This window comes from Phyllobates terribilis, unplaced genomic scaffold, assembly GCF_046119375.1.
Source record: "Phyllobates terribilis strain yellow unplaced genomic scaffold, ASM4611937v1 Scaffold_3__8_contigs__length_932513732, whole genome shotgun sequence".
In the NCBI taxonomy this organism is placed as follows: Eukaryota; Metazoa; Chordata; class Amphibia; order Anura; family Dendrobatidae; genus Phyllobates; species Phyllobates terribilis.
Window position 1 is genome coordinate 521,057,353 of NW_027362763.1, and position 18,534 is coordinate 521,075,886.

The window sequence follows — 18,534 nt, forward strand, 5'->3', positions numbered from 1 at the left end:
GCAGTTTGTAGCATTCACCGGGATATGGTTGTATAAGTCTATCAGGTCCGGCAGTTTTTCTGGCCACAGGCTGCATTCCTCCAGGGGCAACGTCTTCAGGAGATCAATGACTATATTGTTCATTTTATCACACATCCCGTTGGTTTGTGGGTGGTAAGGCGTTGTCCGAATCTTCTTACAGCCATAGAGGTTGCCGAACTCTTGGAAGATTTCAGCTTCGAATGCTGGACCCTGGTCCGTCAGGACCTGTTCCGGATACCTGTGTGGACGGCAGAAGTATTGCTGGAAGGCTCTGGCCTCCGTTTGGGCTGTCAAGTCTTTTACCGGGACCACCACTAGAAAACAGGAATAGTGGTCCACGATTGTCAGGGCGTAGATGTATCCTGACCGGCTTGGAGCCAATTTGACGTGGTCCAGAGCTACCAGCTCAAGAGGCTGCTGGGTGATGATGGGCTTCAAGGGTGTCTTCTGGCTGGTGCGGTCTTTTCTCCTTAAGTTACAAGGGCCACAGTCCCTGCACCACTTCTCTACAGCCCCTCTCATGCCGACCCAAAAGAACTGTCCTCTTAGCAGGAACTCCAGTTTCTTCCAACCGAAGTGCCCCACTCTGTCATGGTAAGCCCCCAGGACCATAGCTGCATCCCGCCTTGGGACCACGACTTGCCAGGTCAGCTCGTGTGTCCGGTGGTTGACAAGTCTTCTGCACAGCTTGCCTTCATAGAGGAACAGCTTGCTCTTCTCTTTCCATAGCTGCTTGGCTTCCTCTGGAGCATCCGGATCTAAGCGGGCGTCTTCCTGGGTCAGCAGATCTTTCACCAGGCGGATTGCAGGGTCACTATTTTGGGTCTCGGTCCAGCTGTGGTGAGGTAGGGGATTGATCATGACGGTTGTTAAATCTTCCTCCTTCACGCGGTGGGAGTATTGAGCGGCTCCGTACCGGTGAAACGCGTGGAGTTCTACCTCCTCCAGCTCTTCTGGGTCTTCGTCACCTTCAGGTAAGTGAGGCATTCTCGATAGAGCGTCAGCGTTGGCATTGGTTTTGCCTGCCCGGTACTTGATCACGAAGTCATAATTGGAGAGACGGGCCATCCACCGCTGTTCCAGGGCACCAAGTCTTGCACTGTCTAGGTGTGTTAACGGGTTGTTGTCCGTGTACACAGTGAACTTTGCGGAGGCCAGGTAATGCTTGAAGAGTTCCGTTACGGCCCACACCACCGCCAAGAATTCTAGCTTGAAGGAGCTGTAATTCTCCGGGTTCCTCTTGGTGGGCCTCTGCTTCCGGCTGGCGTACGCGATCACCCTTTCTCTGCCCTGTTGGTTTTGTGACAGTACGGCTCCCAGTCCCACATTACTGGTGTCTGTGTGGAGAATAAAAGGCTGGCCATAATCAGGGTAGGCCAGGATCTCATCCCCTGTGAGGGCCATCTTCAACTGGCGGAAGGACTCCTCCTCCGGTTTATCCCACTTGAAGGGTGGCTTTTGGCTTCTGGACTTAGACTGTCCTATCAGGAGGTCCTGCATAGGAGCTGCCATCTTAGTGAACCCGGGGATGAACCTTCGGTAGTAGCCTACCAACCCAAGGAATTGCCTCACTTCCTTGATGTTCGAAGGGCTTGGCCAGCTCCTGATTGCCGTGACCTTGTCAGGGTCGGGGGCTACTCCTTCCGCACTTACCACGTGCCCTAGGTACTGGACCTTCGGTTTCAACAGGTGACACTTTGATGGTTTCACCTTCAGGCCATAGCCTGCCAGGGCTTCGAACACCTCGGCCAGGTGCTTTAGATGGTCCTCGTAAGTCTTTGAATAGACGATCACGTCATCCAGGTAAAGGAGGACCGTCTCGAAGTTTTGTTGCCCTAGACAGCATTCCATCAGCCTCTGGAAGGTCCCTGGTGCGTTGCAGAGCCCAAAGGGCATGCAGTTGAACTCGCTCAGTCCCATCGGGGTGGTGAAGGCGGTCTTCTCCTTGTCAGCCTCTGCCACAGGAACCTGCCAGTACCCGCTAGTAAGGTCCAAAGTAGAAAAGAAGTTAGCTGATTTTAGTGCGGCTAAAGACTCCTCTATTCTAGGCAGCAGATATGTGTCTTTGTGGGTGATACGGTTGATTTGTCTATAGTCCACGCACATTCTCATGGTGCCGTCTTTCTTTTTTACCAGAACCAAGGGGGCTGCCCTGGGGCTACAGCTATCTCTAATGACCCCAGCTTCTTTCATTTCCCTCAGCATACCCTTGGCATTCTGATAATGTGCAGGGGGTACAGGCCTGTGTCTCTCTTTTATTCGTGGGTGGCTCCCCGTGGGGATATGGTGTTCTATCCCTTTTACTCTGCCGAAGTCTAGCGGGTGCTTACTTAAAATTCTCTCGTACTCCTGGACCACCCGGTAGACTCCTTGTTTTTGGTGCAGGGGAGTGGAGTCAGCACCCACATGGAGTTTCTGGCACCAGTCCTCCTTTTGTTTCTGGGAGCCATTACCCTCCGCCTGTGGAGATGGAGGCAAAGGCTCCACGGCCCTGATAGCTTTGTGTTCGACAGCAAACAGTTTGGCAAGTGTAGCGTACCTGGGTAAGTGTACCTCCCTCTCTCCAATGTTGAGAATGCGAACGGGCACCCTCCCATGACGGACATCAACCACCCCCTGGGCTGTCAAAATGGTGGGCCTGCAGTCTGAGTACACGGGTTCTACCATGGCTTGGTAGTCTCTACCTCTCAACCGGATTGCAGTCCGACTCCAGATCATCATTTCACTTTTGGGAGGTATGGAAATGGGGAATGGGTCACTCAGTCTTACGCTACCGATCTCACAACCAGACAGTTCTACCTGCTGCCGTCTCATCAGGGCTTTTATCTCCTTGTTGAGGACTCTCTGTTGGCTGGAACTAGCATTCACCGCCACCTGTTGTAGAATTACAATTGCCTCTGAAAGACAATTTTCAATCACGTTAGTACCCACAGTTATTTTAGGGTGACTTTCACGACGGTCAATGTCCACAATAATCACTCCCTGTGCCGGTAGTTCAACTTTACCAATTTTAATGGTCATCTCCTTGAACCCCATCTGCGGCACGGGCAAGCCATTACTGGCGATGATGCTCAAGTCACTGTCTGGATACCGTGTTATATCAGCATCAGTCCAATACTGCTTAAAAAGTACATAAGGGATAGTAGTTACTTGCGACCCGGTATCCAGCAAGGCGCTCATGGGGATACCGTCCAGCACCACGGGTAAAACTTGGCGCCCCCCAACGTACTTATTGCGCCAATTGTAAGGGCCTGGTGATCTTATGCCTGGGGGTTGGCCCTCTGCCCCAGGTTGGACCCGTTTAAATTACAGTACCTGGAAGTGTGTCCAGGCGGTCTGTGGGCCTCCCTCGGAATGACGGGGTCCTCCTCTATCGACGCCACGGAACATCCTCCGGACTTGAAGCCAACTCGATGGGTCTTGACGGGTCCACTTGTAACGCCTGGACGGTCCTGGTCAACGCCGCGACGCTCCTGGTCCGCTCCTGGACTTGGTGGTGCAGATCTTTCGATGGGGCTTGGTTCAGGGCCTGTGGGTCAGCCCCCATAGAGACCATAGAGGAGGGCGCTGCCTCCTGGTGATAGGTGAGAGCAGGGCGCCGGGGGTTTATAGCGCCACTTGTTGCGGGTTCACGGAGCACCCTTATGGCCCTGTCCTTGAATTGGGCAAAGGTCAGGTCAGGGTTCTGAAAGAACATGAGGCGCAGCTGGGTCCTGTGGGCGCTAGACAGCAGACCTTCTATGAACTGTTCTGTTAGTAGCTTATCCGTATCCTGCACGCTGCCAGGGTCAGCTTGTTTGATGGCTCTCAAGGTTTCCTGCAAATTTAGGGCATAGTCTCTGATGCTGTCCTGTGCCCGCTGCTTACATCCGTAGAACCGCATTTTCATTTCAGCGGAGGTTCGTGTATCAAAGGTACCCCGCAGCCGGGCCAGAATGTCCTTTACGGTCCTTTTCTCCTCAGCGGGCCATGACTTTACCTCCCGCTGGGCTGCGCCAGTTAACTGCCCTGTCAGTATGCTAATCTTCTGTTCCTCTGTCAGGGGGTAAACTTGGAACAAACTGTACAGCCTTTCCTTAAAGTCAGTTAGGGCATGGGGCTCCCCTGAATACTTAGGCAGCCAGGCCGCTCCAGGGATGTAGGGCAGGGAAAATGGCATCACCGCTGCTGCAGCTGTGCTGGTGGTAGTGGGCGCCTCCGTGTCCGACATCTTCCTCCCCCCTAGTTAAGCGTGGCCTACCTTCCGACGATCCTCTTCTGTAGGCCGCGGCTCCGCTGGTGCTGCTCCGTACGAGGACCTTGCGTCGCGTCCTGGTGACGTCAGCGTCGCTCTCTCTCCCTTCCAGGACCTTGCGCAGCGTCGGTGCGTGGGGTGGAGCTTCGGGTCTCGCGCGGTTTGGACATCCACGCCCCTCTTCTTCCCGCGCGGCGTCCTGAAGATGGCATCCGATGGCGGGAAAACGGCTGAAGATGGCGGGAACCGACGGAAGATGGCGGGAGACGGCTGAAAATGGCGGGAAACGGCTCCGGATGGCGGGAAACCTCTTCTTCAGGTACGAGTACAGTCTTTTTCAGGCACGCAATACCCGTTTGTGGCGGGTCGGTTACAATCCTGCCGACTACGCCAAAGCTGACTCGCCCCCTGGGCCGTGGGGCACTCGGATCCGGGCTTCAAGGCAATGCTGGGAGTAGTAGTGGCGACCCGGTTCCGTGGCTCAGGGTGGTCAGACCAGTGGTAGTCTGCTATGTGCTGTAGGTAATGTCCGACTACGCCACCCGTGGATTGCGGTCAGGGCTAACCGCCGCTGCAGTGCAGACCGCTGGGGCTGATATAAATGTGCAGCACTGAATAGTTCAACTCCCCACGGGAGGAGTATGGCCCCAGGGCAATATATATAATGGATGATGGAGGGGATGATTCCGACCGCGATAGGCAGGAAACGGAGGCCTCTTAAACAGTTCAGGGTCTTTATTAGAACAGGTAAAATGACCCAGAAACAGGCCCAGTTAGGAGGGGGCCTGGATGTCTGAGAACGAGTGGGAAGCTGGCCCTGGTCAGGGTGAGGGTGTAGGCCTACCGTGCTCTCTGTGCTCCTTCTGGCTATTTCCCTCCTTGTAGTGTAACAGCCCACGTTCCCGAGCTCACCGTGTCCTCTCGCCCGTATGGCTTGCAACTTGGGTCCCTTTCTACTCCCGGCCTGGTACGGCTTTGCTGGTCCCTTCTGCTGTGGCGGAGCCTCCGGGCTTCTTAGGCCAAGGAACATACAGTCCCCTGCGGACTGGTTATCTGCTATAGGACTTGGAATCCTCCCAGCCTCAGACACTAAAGTCTGGTAGATTAGTTTCTTTATCTGCCAGGACAGGCTCACTTCGCCTTTTGTCCCTGGCTCGTGGCTCTCCTACTGCCACACGTCCTCTTAGGCTGCAACACAACTGTCTGTCCCTGCTCTGGGACACCTCTCAATCCAGAGACAGGTTGTCCAGTTCTCTCTAACCCTGCCCCGAGCTCCAGCTTTTATAGGGGCAGCCTGCTCCCCCTACTGGTCTGGGACAGGAGGTGCTGCATGCAAATGGTCCTTGACTAGAGGACCTCCCCATTGCTCTCAGACACAGCTTTATTATATTTGTGGCATCCAGGCCACAGTGACACAATTGCTGATTTATTCAGCCATCATCTGCCTCTAACAGCTGTGGGTGGAGTCGAGCTCCGCCTGCGGCTGTTAAAATGTTAAATGCGGTAGTCAATTTCTGATTGGCATTTAACATGCATCGGCAGGGGAGCGTGTCATTCCATGCGCACATCGGGTCATCCGTGATGTGATCGCGGGGCGCTGATGAGTAGCCACTACCCAGGACAGTTCGATTAATTCCCAATACCCACAGTTTCAAGCGAACCCTAAAAACACATTTCTTTAGACTGGCGTATCACCTAAACACACTCTGTCCATCCCAGCTTTCCCCCATATTAAAATCTTCTTCAACTTCGGGTTCAAACCAACCATGCACATAAAAGCCTCTGTCAGGACTGCACACATACTGGCAGGTGACCAGTCCATGTACTATTTATACTATTTAGTATATCAAGGCTGCATTATACAATATATGTACTTTTTACCTTTTGTGTCTCCCCCACTTCCTCATAGACTGTAAGCTCGCGAGCAGGGCCCTCACTCCGTTCGATATGAGATATGCTTATTCTGTATTGTCTGTATAAGTCCCCCCTAAAATTTGTAAAGTGCTGCGGAATATGTTGGCGCTATAAAAATAAACTATTATTATTATTATTATTATTATTATAGCCATGACAGCCCGGATTCGGCTGAAGACCCCTGTGCCTGTCATTACAATATACCTGTGAAACCTGGCATTCATAAGAGATCGTGATTTTATCTATACATAGCAGTGCTGATACATTGCTATGTATAGTGCAAGAGATCAGACAATCACAGCTTCAAGTCCCCTAAGGGGACTAACAAATACTGTAAAAAAGAGAAAAAAATATATAAAATTTCAAATCACCCCCCTTTTGCCCCATTAAAAATAAAACAGTAAAAATAAATAAAAAATACACATTCAGTATCGCTGCATTTGTGAAAGTCTGATCTATCAAAATATAAAATAAAAACGTTGATTGCATCACAATTGCTGTACCCAGTAAATTAAGTGGTATGTCGCTGGAATCAGGGTCTTTTTCATTACAATATGCTGCTCTCAGATGAGGTAGCTAAAACCTGCTGACAGATTCTCTTTAACAATCAAATTTAAATTGTCTAGTAATCAAACATAAATACAATAACTGCAGTAACCATATGTCACTGATGTAGCGTTTGTATGTTCTTCCTCTGGATTTCTTCCGGGTTCTCCGGTTTCCTCCCACACTCCAAACACATACTGGTAGGGAATCTAAATTGTGAGCCCTAATGGGGACAGTGATGATAATGTATAAAATATGATGTCGCTATATAAGCAAGTAAAAAAAAGTAAAAAAAATGTATCTTTCAACAGGGACAATAGATATACCTTTTGTGGAGGTGGCAATCATGGTTACGACAACGAGTTCAAAAGCATGGAGGTACTTTACAATACTTCTTTATTGACCAATGATGATATTTTAAATATAAGACATTCAGGTCTTTATAAATAATGCTAAATCACTGTATAAATTAAACATTTTACAAATCTCTAATACACTTCTGGGGGAAACATCAAGGCTTGTGCTTCAGTTTTCTGGCATAAAAAAAGTTGCAAATTTTGTCGCTCATCAAATTTTTGCTATTTTTTGCAATTTTACGCCGCTTTTAACACTTTTGAAATGTTTGTGGGAAAGTGGGCTTGCTTACCATGGCTAATAGGTCTAAGCCAGATTTGATAATTGCATCTTCTATAAAGAAGTTGCATGAAAAAAAAAATCACAATCCTCACTCCATGAAAAACAGAAGTGTAAGGCTTCAGTGTATTTTACAATCTGTATATGGACCTCAATATCCCAACTGAATGCGGGTCTGCTAACCCGAACTTACAGCCTCAATTACATACATGAAGCTGTGAGTTTGGATCGGAAGACCTGCGGTCAGTCCAGGCATTACAGTCCATATATAAAGTACGCTTGTGTGTCCTCGGCCTAATGCTGAAACAAGTAGTGGATTCCACATAGAACACCTGCCACTAATCCACAAATGTTCATATGGCCAAAAACAGCTCCTTTTCAATAAGGATGGAATAATAATGCAACACTGATGGCATACAGATGGTGCATCCATAATTTGACAAATCTGCATAGACTTCAGTGGGTGGTTTACAACCCAATTAACCTATTCATGTTGGCTTACATTTATCAGGCAATGCATGTCAATTTTTGCTGTAAACTAATCCTCAAAGTCGCAAAATGTCCAAAGTTTTCACTTTTTATATCATGCTATTGAAAAGTTAAAAACAAACATGTGTGATTTATCAAGAGGGTGTGACTAACAACATTTTGAGAGATTTACTAGGTTTTACAAAAAATGTTGAAAATTTTGGCACAAATCTGCACCATCTAATAGAAGGTGTTGATTTCATTTTGTAATATTGGACAGTAAAAAGATGCCAAATTTATTAAAGGGAAGCTTTTGTAAGAAACCTTCTGCTTACTTCAAGGTTTTGAGTTAAATAAATGGTATATATATTTTTTGCCAATGTTTTTTATTCTTATCACAATCTGTAATAAAATGAAAAAGAATAGAAATCTTGCAATATTAGACTCATACCTCCTACTGTTTCAGGAAACAACACATGTACAAGCCACAATGAGCACAGGCTGGCTTCATATTCTAAGGAACATGTGCAGAGGTCATTGTGAATGGGAGGGGAAGCAGGGCCAGCTGTAATATCGCCTATTGTGTGATAGTGGATCCTTTATTATCAGCTGTGTATACAAGTGTTACCTGTCAGTGTAATGCTTCCTCTACTGATAAAAATACTCCTGTAAATTCTTTCTGAAAGTGTTATGCATCTGCCTCAGCTCGGCAGGGCTCTATCACCTTCCCCTGTGGCTGCTGCCCTCTGCTGTGCTCCACGCCGGGTTTTACAAGTGGCCCGACATACTCCCATGTGATTATTTGCCATGGCCTATATGAGGCTCACCCACACCTGTGTCTTGATAGTAAGACTCTTGGTTCTGTTTCTTTAACTGGGCACCACTACCTGCTCCATATCTGCTTTCCAGTATCCTGTCTGCCTGCGGCCTCTGGTGCTTCAACTCTTTGCTCCATACATGCCTTTCTGCTACTGCATCACTGCCTTGGATCCGTGTGTCCACCCGGACCTGGTGTGACTTCTGCATTGCTAGGCTGCACTGGCAGCGCAGGGTGGAAGTTCTAGTTTTGTGTCTTCTGGCACTTGTAGTCCCATCCATACTGGTAGACTTAGTTAACTGCTGTGTGGTTTGGGTGGGGCTGCAAGCTATTTAAGATTCTGCTGTCCACTGCCAGTTCTAATCTGACCTGCTTCTGTGAAACTTGCTATTCTCCTATAGGACTGTTCTGATTTTTTACCTCAGCTTGCTTTTTGACTATTCTCATTCTTTACTATATTGTCCCTACACCGACCTCCTGATTCTGAACTGGCTACACGACTATTCTCTTGCCTCTGGTTCACACCACCGGGTAGCGGCTCTTCTGTGGAAGCAATCCAGTGGACCAATCCAGATCCCTGTACAGGGGTTAAAGGGTGAAGGCTATTCCTCTGAAATTTGCCTACGACTGAAAAAGCCCCAGTTGCCAGTGTGAAAATTGCAACATTTCTAATTAATTTTTTTATTTTATACATATTATGAACTTTGTTAAAAAAAAACAAAAAAGGGAACCTGTCACATTCCAAAACGTTATTAACCTGGAGATGTGGGTTTAATCTGCAAGATAATAGTGATCCAAACATTCCTCCTGGTAGCCTCCAGCTTTCAGTCAGAGGCTCGCCCAGATTGAATTCAGTCACCGCTCCGTACATGGTGTAAGGCAGCTGTAGTCATGCCCCGGCACTGACGGACAGCCTGCTCTTAGTCCCGATAGGTCAGTGTTCAGCAACTCCAGTCCTCAAGGCCCACCAACAGGTCATGTTTTCAGGATTTCCTTAGTATTGCACAGGTGATGGAATTCTTGCCTGTGCTGGTGATGCAATTATCACCTGAGCAATACTAAGGAAATCCTGAAAACATGACCTGTTGGTGGGCCTTGAGGACTGGAGTTGGGGAACACTGCGTTAGGAGATCACCCGATTTACCTTCCTCAAGTGTTCTCTGCTTCAAAAACTCGGCGGGTACTCCGGCATCTTTAGATGCCATGTGCCTAAAGCAGCTGCGCTATACAGAGTGGGCTCAACTCCTGAGCCTGCTTCATTTAGTGATAACGCACTTTTGCCATAAATGTGCAGGTCCCCAAAGGGTTAATACATTTATTTCTATAGCTTCATAGATTAGCATGCAATACAAATAGTACAAATGAAGACTTTAAAGGGGTTGTCCATGTTTGAGAACAAAGTCTGTAGTCATTCTATGTGATTGCACACGTCTGAATCATGACAGCATCTGGTACACATTCTGTCATGATCTCCTGCTATTACTGGTGCTAGCAGACATGTAGAAGTGAATTGAGAAAATCCAGATGAGACTAGTTGGCAAGTGACCGCAAGTATGCAAATTGCTTACATGCGGTCATGTGACTACTTGCTTGGACCGGCAATACTGAGGAATCGAGACAGCGTGTGCACCACATGCTGTCATGATTCAGAAGTCTGAAGTCCCATAAAACCTAGCCAACCCCTTTAATACACTACCATATTGGTCCATATTTTGCTTTTTAAAACAACCAGAACATTATACTTTTTTATTTATAATAGGAAATAATGGCAGATCTATCCAAGCAGACATTTAAAGTTATGTACAGCACATTTTGATATTTTAGAAGAAAAGTCAGCCAACAAATAAATGGCAGCTGTACACATCTGAATATCATGGATGGATCCATCAGAAATAGTATGCACGATGTTCGATGTCAATGTAACGATGGACATCCAACCATTTCATTCACAATTCTTGTCCTGTATAAACACTTGTCAGACATCGTCGGCTGCTTGTCAGTTGCGATCACGTCGTTCAGCATGTAAATGATTATCTGCTCATGTAAATGAACGCTTATACAATATTGTTTCAGGCGATCTTTATAGGACATGGCCCAGGATTTAAAGAGCAAGTAGAAGTAGATTCTTTTGATAATATAGAGCTGTACAACCTAATGTGTGGTGAGTTATCATTTTCCTTGTTACAAGCTTTCCTTTATATTTTCAGATCATTAGTTCTTTTACTGTATGTATATATGCAGTATACAAAAAATGCTACATCTGTTAATTCATAGTTACATATCAAATACACATTGCAATTTGCAATATATGTAACAGAAATGATCACATAACATCTCTGGGTGCCTTATGCACCTCTAAAATCACCTTTCCTTGCATGCTCTCTGTGTTTCTGCCATGTAAGTGCTGTGATTAGAGGGTTAAATTGAACGTGCAGTAAAATGTGCATTTATTGGTGATCTTGAAGGAGCAAGATCACCTTAAAGCATTGCCTGCCATATTGTACAGTCATCCCTTATTATACAGTGGCATGTAAAAGTTTGGGCACCCCTGGTCAATATTACTGTTATTGTGAACAGTTAAGCAAGTTGAAGATGAAATGATCTCTAAAAGGGCTCAAGTTAAAGATGACACAATTACTTTGTAGTTTAGGCAAAAAAATATATATATTGTTATTTTTAATATTTTAAAAATGTCAAAAAGGAAAATGGACCGATGCAAAATTTTGGGCACCCGTGGAAATTTGTGTGCTCAGATAAGTTTGCCCAAGGTTTCAGACCTTAATTAGCCTGTTAGGGTTATGGCTTGTTCACTATCATCATTATTAAAGGCCAGGTGATGCAAATTTCCCAGCTTTATAATGGGAAATTAAAAGGGGGCATTAAAACCGTCTTGTTAAGCTACTGTGACGTCCACGTCTATTCCAAGGGGCATTAAAACTGTTTTGTTAAGCTACTGCGACCTCCACCACTCTTCCACGGGGCATTGATATTGTCTTTTTATTCCACTGTAACCTCCACCACTCTTCCAAGAGGCATTAAATTCATCTTGTTAAGCTACTGTGACCTCCATGTCTCTTCCAAGGGGCATTAAAACCGTCTTGTTAAGCTACTGCGACTTCCACCACTCTTCCAAGGGGCATTGATATTGTCTTTTTATTCCACTGCGACCTCCACCACTCTTCCAAGGGGCATTAAAACTGTCTTGTTAAGCTACTGTGACCTCCACGTCTCTTAGAAGAGGCATTGAACCATCATGTCAAGCTACTGCGAACTCCACCACTCTTCCAAAGGGCATTGATATTGTCTTTTGTCTTTTTATTCCACTGCGACCTCCACCACTCTTCCAAGGGGCATTAAATCCGTCTTGTTAAGCTACTGTGACCTCCACGTCTCTTCCAAGGGGCATTAAAACCGTCGAGTTAAGCTACCGTGACCTCCACGTCTCTTCCAAGGGGCATTGATATTGTTTTTTTATTCCACTGCGACCTCCACCACTCTTCCACGGGGCATTAATACCGTCTTGTTATGCTACTGTGACCTCCACGTCTCTTCCAAGAGGCATTGAAACAGTCTTGTCAAGCTACTACGACCTCCACCACTCTTCAACGGGGCATTGATATTGTCTTTTGTCTTTTTATTCCACGGCCACCTCCATCACTCTTCCAAGGGGCATTTAAACCATCTTTTTAAGCTACTGTAACCTCCACGTCTCTTCCAAGGGGCATTGATATTGTCTTTTTATACCACTGCGACATCCACCACTCTTGCAAGGGGCATTAAAACCGTCTTGTTAAGCTACTGCGACCTCCACGTCTATTCCAAGGGGCATTAAAAAAGTCTTGTTAAGCTACTGCGACCCCCACGTCTATTCCAAGGGGCATTAAAACCTTCTTGTTAAGCTACTGTGACCTCCACATCTCTTCCAAGGGGCACTAAAACCGTCTTGTTAAGCTACTGTGACCTCCAAGTCTCTTCCAAGGGGCATTAAAACAGTCTTCTTAATCTGCTGTGACCTCCACGTCTCTTCCAAGGGGCATTAATATTGTCTTTTTATTCCACTGCGACCTCCACCACTCTTCCAAGGGGCATTGATGTTGTCTTTTTATTCCACTGCGACCTCCATCACTCTTCCAAAAGGCAGTTAAACCATCTTGTTAAGCTACTGTGACCTCCATGTCTCTTCCAAGGGGCATTAAAACTGTCTTGTTAAGCTACTGTTACCTCTACGTATCTTCCAAGGGGCATAAAAACCGTCTTGTCAAGCTACTGCGACCTCACCACTCTTCCAAATGGCATTGATATTGTCTTTTTATTCCACTGCGACCTCCACCACTCTTCCAAGGGGCATTAAAACCGTCTTGTTAAGCTACAGTGACCTCCACCTTTCTTCCAAGGGGCAGTAAAACTGTCTTGTTAAGCTACTGCGACCTCCACCACTCTTCCAAGGGGCATTGATATTGTCTTTTTATTCCACTGTAACCTCCACCACTCTTCCAAGGGGCATAAAAAACGTGTTGTTAAGCTACTGTGACCTCCACGTCTCTTCCAAGAGGCATTAAAACCATCTTGTTAAGCTACTGTGACCTCCACGTCTCTTCCAAGGGGCATTAACCCCTTAAGCCCCGCGGGTGGCTTGCACGTTAATGACCGGGCCAATTTTTACAATTCTGACCACTGTCACTTTATGAGGTAATTACTCTGGAACGCTTCAACGGATCCCCCTGATTCTGAGATTGTTTTTTCGTGACATATTGTACTTCATGACTGTGGAAAAATTTCTTCGATATCACTTGCATTTATTTGTGAAAAAAACGGAAATTTGGCGAAAATTTTGCAATTTTCAAAATTTGAATTTTTAAGCCCTGAAATCAGAGCGATATGTCACACAAAAGAGTTAATAAATAACATTTCCCACATGTCTACTTTACATCAGCACAATTTTGGAACCAAAATTTTCTTTTGTTAGGGAGCTATAAGGGTTAAAAGTTGACCAGCGATTTCTCATTTTTCCAACAAAATTTACAAAACCATTTTTTTAGGGACCACATCACATTTGAAGTCACTTTGAGAGGTCTTTATGACAGAAAATACCCAAAAGTGACACCATTCTAAAAACTGCACCCCTCAAGGTGCTCAAAACCACATTCAAGAACTTTATTAACCCTTCAGGTGCTTCACAGGAATTTTTTGAATGTGGAAGAAAAAAATGAACATTTAACTTTTTTCACAAAAATGTTACTTTAGGCCCAATTTTTTTTATTTTCACAGGGGTAACAAGAAAAAATGGACCCCAAAATTTGTTGTGCAATTTCCCCTGGGCACGCAGATACCCAATATTTGGGGAAAAAACACTGTTTGGGCGCACGGCAGGGCTCGGAAGGGAAGGAGCGCCATTTGACTTTTTGATTGTAAAATTTGCTTGAATAATTAGCGGACGCCATGTTGTGTTTGGAGAGCCCATGTGTGCCCAAACTTTGGAGCTCCCCCACAAGTGACCCCATTTTGGAAACTAGACCCCCCAAGGCACCTATCTAGATGCATAGTGAGCACTTGGAACCTCCAGGTGCTTCACAAATTGATTCGTAACAATGAAAAAGTGAAAAAAAAAAACACTTTTTCATTTTTATGAATCAATTTGTGAAGCACCTGAGGGTTCCAAGTGCTCACTATGCACCTAGATAGGTACCTTGGGTGGTCTAGTTTCCAAAATGGGGTCACTTGTGGGGGAGCTCCAATATTTGGGCACACAGCGGCTCTCTAAATGCAACATGGTGTCCGCTAACAAATTTAACGCAAAATTGGCTCAAATTGTTAGCGACACCATGTTGCGTTTGGAGAGCCGCTGTGTGCCCAAACATTGGAGCTCCCCCACAAGTGACCCCATTTTGGAAACTAGACCACCCAAGGCACCTATCTAGATGCATAGTGAGCACTTGGAACCCCCAGGTGCTTCACAAATTGATTCGTAACAATGAAAAAGTGAAAAAAAAAAACACTTTTTCATTTTTATGAATCAATTTGTGAAGCACCTGAGGGTTCCAAGTGCTCACAATGCATCTAGATAGGTGCCTTGGGGGGTCTAGTTTCCAAAATGGGGCCACTTGTGGGGGAGCTCCAATGTTTGGGCACACAGCGGCTCTCCAAACGCAACATGGTGTCGCTAACAATTTGAGCCGATTTTCCGTTAAATTTGTTAGCGGACACCATGTTGCATTTGGAGAGCCGCTGTGTGCCCAAATATTGGAGCTCCCCCACAAGTGACCCCATTTTGGAAACTAGACCCCCCAAGGCACCTATTGAGATGCATAGTGAGCACTTGGAACCCCCAGGTGCTTCACAAATTGATCCATAAAAATGAAAAAGTGTTTTTTTTTCACTTATTCAATTTTACGAATCAATTTGTGAAGCACCTGGGGATTCCAAGTGCTCATTATGCATCTAGATAGGTGCCTTGGGGGGTCTAGTTTCCAAACTGGGGTCACTTGTGGGGGAGCTCCAATGTTTGGGCACACAGGGACTCTTCAAATGCAACATGGTATCCGCTAAAAATTTGAGCCGACAATTTGTTAGCGGATACCATGTTGCATTTGAAGAGTCCCTGTGTGCCCAAACATTGGAGCTCCCCCACAAGTGACCCCATTTTGGAAACTAGACCCCCCAAGGCACCTATCTAGATGCATAATGAGCACTTGGAACCCCCAGGTGCTTCACAAATTGATTCGTAAAATTGAATAAGTGAAAAAAAACCACTTTTTCATTTTTATGGATCAATTTGTGAAGCACCTGGGGGTTCCAAGTGCTCACTATGCATCTAGATAGGTGCCTTGGGGGGTCTAGTTTCCAAAATGGGGTCACTTGTGGGGGAGCTCCAATGTTTAGACACACAGGATCTCTCCAAACGCGACATGGTTCCAATTTGTTAGCGGACACCATGTTGCGTTTCGAGAGCCCCTGTGTGTCTAAACATTGGAGCTCCCCCACAAGTGACCCCATTTTGGAAACTAGACCCCCCAGGGAACTTATATAGATGTGTGGTGAGCCCATTGAACCCCCAGGTGCCTCTCAGAAAATCATAATGTTGACTTGTGAAAATAAAAAAAAAACATTTTTTTCCACAAAAATGCAAAAAAAAATATTTTCACAAGGGTACTAGGAGAAATTGCACCCCATAAGTTGTTGTGCAATTTCTCCTGAGTACTCATATACCCCATGTGTTGGAAAAAAACTATTGTTTGGGCGCATGTAAGGGCTCGGAAGGGAAGGAGTGACGCTTTTGAACGCAGACTTTGATGGAATGGTCTGCGGGCGTCATGTCATGTTCTCAGAGCCCTTGATGTGCCTAAACAGTGAAATGCCTAACAAGTGCCCCCTTTTTGGTAGTGTTAGTTGATTTTTGAATTTTGTAATGTAGTGTTATACATCAGTTGTGTAGGACAATCTGACGAACACTACACAACTGATGTATGACAACCTGACGAACACTACGTCAGCTGTGCAGTGTTCGTCAGGTTGTCATACTTCAGAAATTAATTCAATAGTCCATCGAAGTATGGTACCTTTTGAAGCAGTCTTTCATACACAGGCCAGGTTTGTCAGGGCAGGTGTCACATTGATAAATGGTGTCCTTGCGTATTCCACTTTTATAACACACTCGGCACCTCTTTTGTGACTTTCCTTTTTTTCCGCTGTGAGGGATCTGCCCTGGGAAATGCTGGCCTGGTACAATTCTTGGTCCTTCAATTCCAGAAGTACTGGGGCCCTCTCTGTCACCGCTGCCAAATATCAGGGCCTTGATAACTGTTTCCTGAAACTGAAGGTACGACGCAGAAGTCTGGCCTGCACATTGTGACAGAAGGAAAGCATTGTGCATTGCCATCTGTACAATGTGCACGGCCAGCTTCTTGTACCACACTCTGGACTTTCTCAAAGCACTGTATGGCTGGAGGACTTGATCAGAGAGATCAACTCCCCCCATGTACTTGTTGTACCCCACTACACAGTCTGGTTTGACGACCTGTGTAGTGGAACCTCGTACAGTGCTGAGTGTGCTGCCATCACCATGTATGGTGGTCAAGAAAAGGACATCCCTTTTGTCCTTGTACTTGACCATCAACAGGTGGTCGCTACATTGGGCTCTGCTCTCACCCCTTTTGAGCAGCTGCCCAATTAGCGTCTTTGGGAGGCCTTTCTGAATTTTGCGGACAGTACCGCAGGCTGCGGTACGTTGCGCAGAGAGGGACTGGAAGAGCGGGATACTTGTAGAAAAGTTATCCACGTAGAGGTGATAACCTTTATCAAGCAGTGGGTGCACCAAGTCCCACACAATTTTCCCACTCACTCCCAGAACAGGGGGGCATTCAGGGGGTTCAATCCGGGAGTCCTTCCCTTCATAAACTCTAAACTTGTGAGTGTATCCTGAGGTACTCTCACAAAGTTTATACAGCTTGATCCCATACCTTGCCCTCTTACTGGGCAGGTACTGCCGGAATCCAAGCCGCCCCTTAAAAGAAATTAAGGACTCATCCACACAAATGTCCCTTTGGGGCACGTACACTTCACCAAACTTATTGTTGAAGTGTTCGATGACCGGCCGAACTTTGAAAAGACGATCAAAGTTCGAGTCATCGCGTGCAGGACACCTTGCATTATCTTGGAAATGCAAGAACTTGTAGATGGCCTGAAAACGTGTCCGGGGCATGACCATTCGGAACACTGGAGTGTTATACAAAACGTTAACACTCCAGTATTGCCGAAGCTCAGGCTTCTTCAAGATCCCCATAAGAAGGACCAGGCCCCAAAACTTCATCATTTCTACTGCGTCTACAGGAGACCAGTTAGAAAATGATGAAGAGGGGTTTTGTTCTAAAAATTGATGAGCGTATAAATTAGTTTGGCCCACCATGAGGTTTATAAAATCCTCAGAGAAAAAGACTTTGAAAAAGTCTATTTCTGTGAGGCCGGTGGTGTCAAACTTGATTCCTGATTCCGCTACGAAATCAGGAATCAGCGGCTCATAATTTTCGGGGGGCGAAGTCCATATAGGCTCAGTAGTGGGGGGCGCTGGAACATCTCTCCTGCGACGACGGCGGGGCGGGCCAGCAGAACCTGAGGAAGAGGAGGAAGAAGAGAAGGAGGAAGACGACGAGGAGTCGGAAAAACAAAGAAATGTGGGATCCTCACCCTCACTGTCAGTGTCGGAGGCAAGAATAGCGTATGCCTCCTCCGCTGAATAATGAGTTTGGGATGAGCAGGACATTGTTTGTTATGTATGTGGTGCGTGTGTGTCAATTCTTTGAGAGTGTGTGTGTGTCAGTACTTTATTTAGAGTGTGTGGAAAAAGGAAATACTGTATGTGGTGCAAACAGCGAGCACGAGTGTGGATTGGTGAACTATGCCACCGATCAATACTCGGCGGCTGCTGGATGTGCGCACAAATGTGTGGGGAGTGGGAAGAGGGGAATTGGGTTGGATGAGGGGAGATCAGATTACTTACCAAAGTCCTCTCTGTTCTTTCAGGATCGGGAGCCCGTAGCAGGAGCCCGGCGCTGGTGACCGGGAGCCCGGCGCTGGTGACCGGGGGCCCGGAGCAGGAGACCGGGAGCCCGGAGCAGGAGACCGGGGGCCCGGAGCAGGAGACCGGGAGCCCGGAGCAGGAGACCGGGAGCCCGGAGCAGGAGACCGGGGGCCCGGAGCAGGAGACCGGGAGCCCGGAGCAGGAAGACGGGAGCCCGAAGCAGGAGACCGGGAGCCCGGAGCAGGAGACCGGGAGCCCGGAGCAGGAAGACGGGAGCCCGGAGCAAGAAGACGGGAGCCCGGAGCAGGAGACCGGGAGCCCGGAGCAGGAAGACGGGAGCCCGGAGCAGGAGACCGGGAGCCCGGAGCAGGAAGACGGGAGCCCAGG

The 18,534-nt window shown here is 46.9% G+C and overlaps 1 protein-coding gene across 2 annotated transcripts in view; it reads left to right on the forward strand.

Moving 5' to 3' along the window:
• Window positions 1-18,534, forward strand: part of ENPP3 (ectonucleotide pyrophosphatase/phosphodiesterase 3) — a 190,827-nt gene that overhangs the window by 130,672 nt on the left and 41,621 nt on the right. For both annotated transcript variants that reach the window (XM_073671257.1, XM_073671258.1), the window contains exons 16-17: window positions 7,027-7,093; window positions 10,707-10,794. In XM_073671257.1, the coding sequence (XP_073527358.1) occupies window positions 7,027-7,093; window positions 10,707-10,794 (155 nt within the window). The remainder of the gene's footprint in view (window positions 1-7,026; window positions 7,094-10,706; window positions 10,795-18,534) is intronic.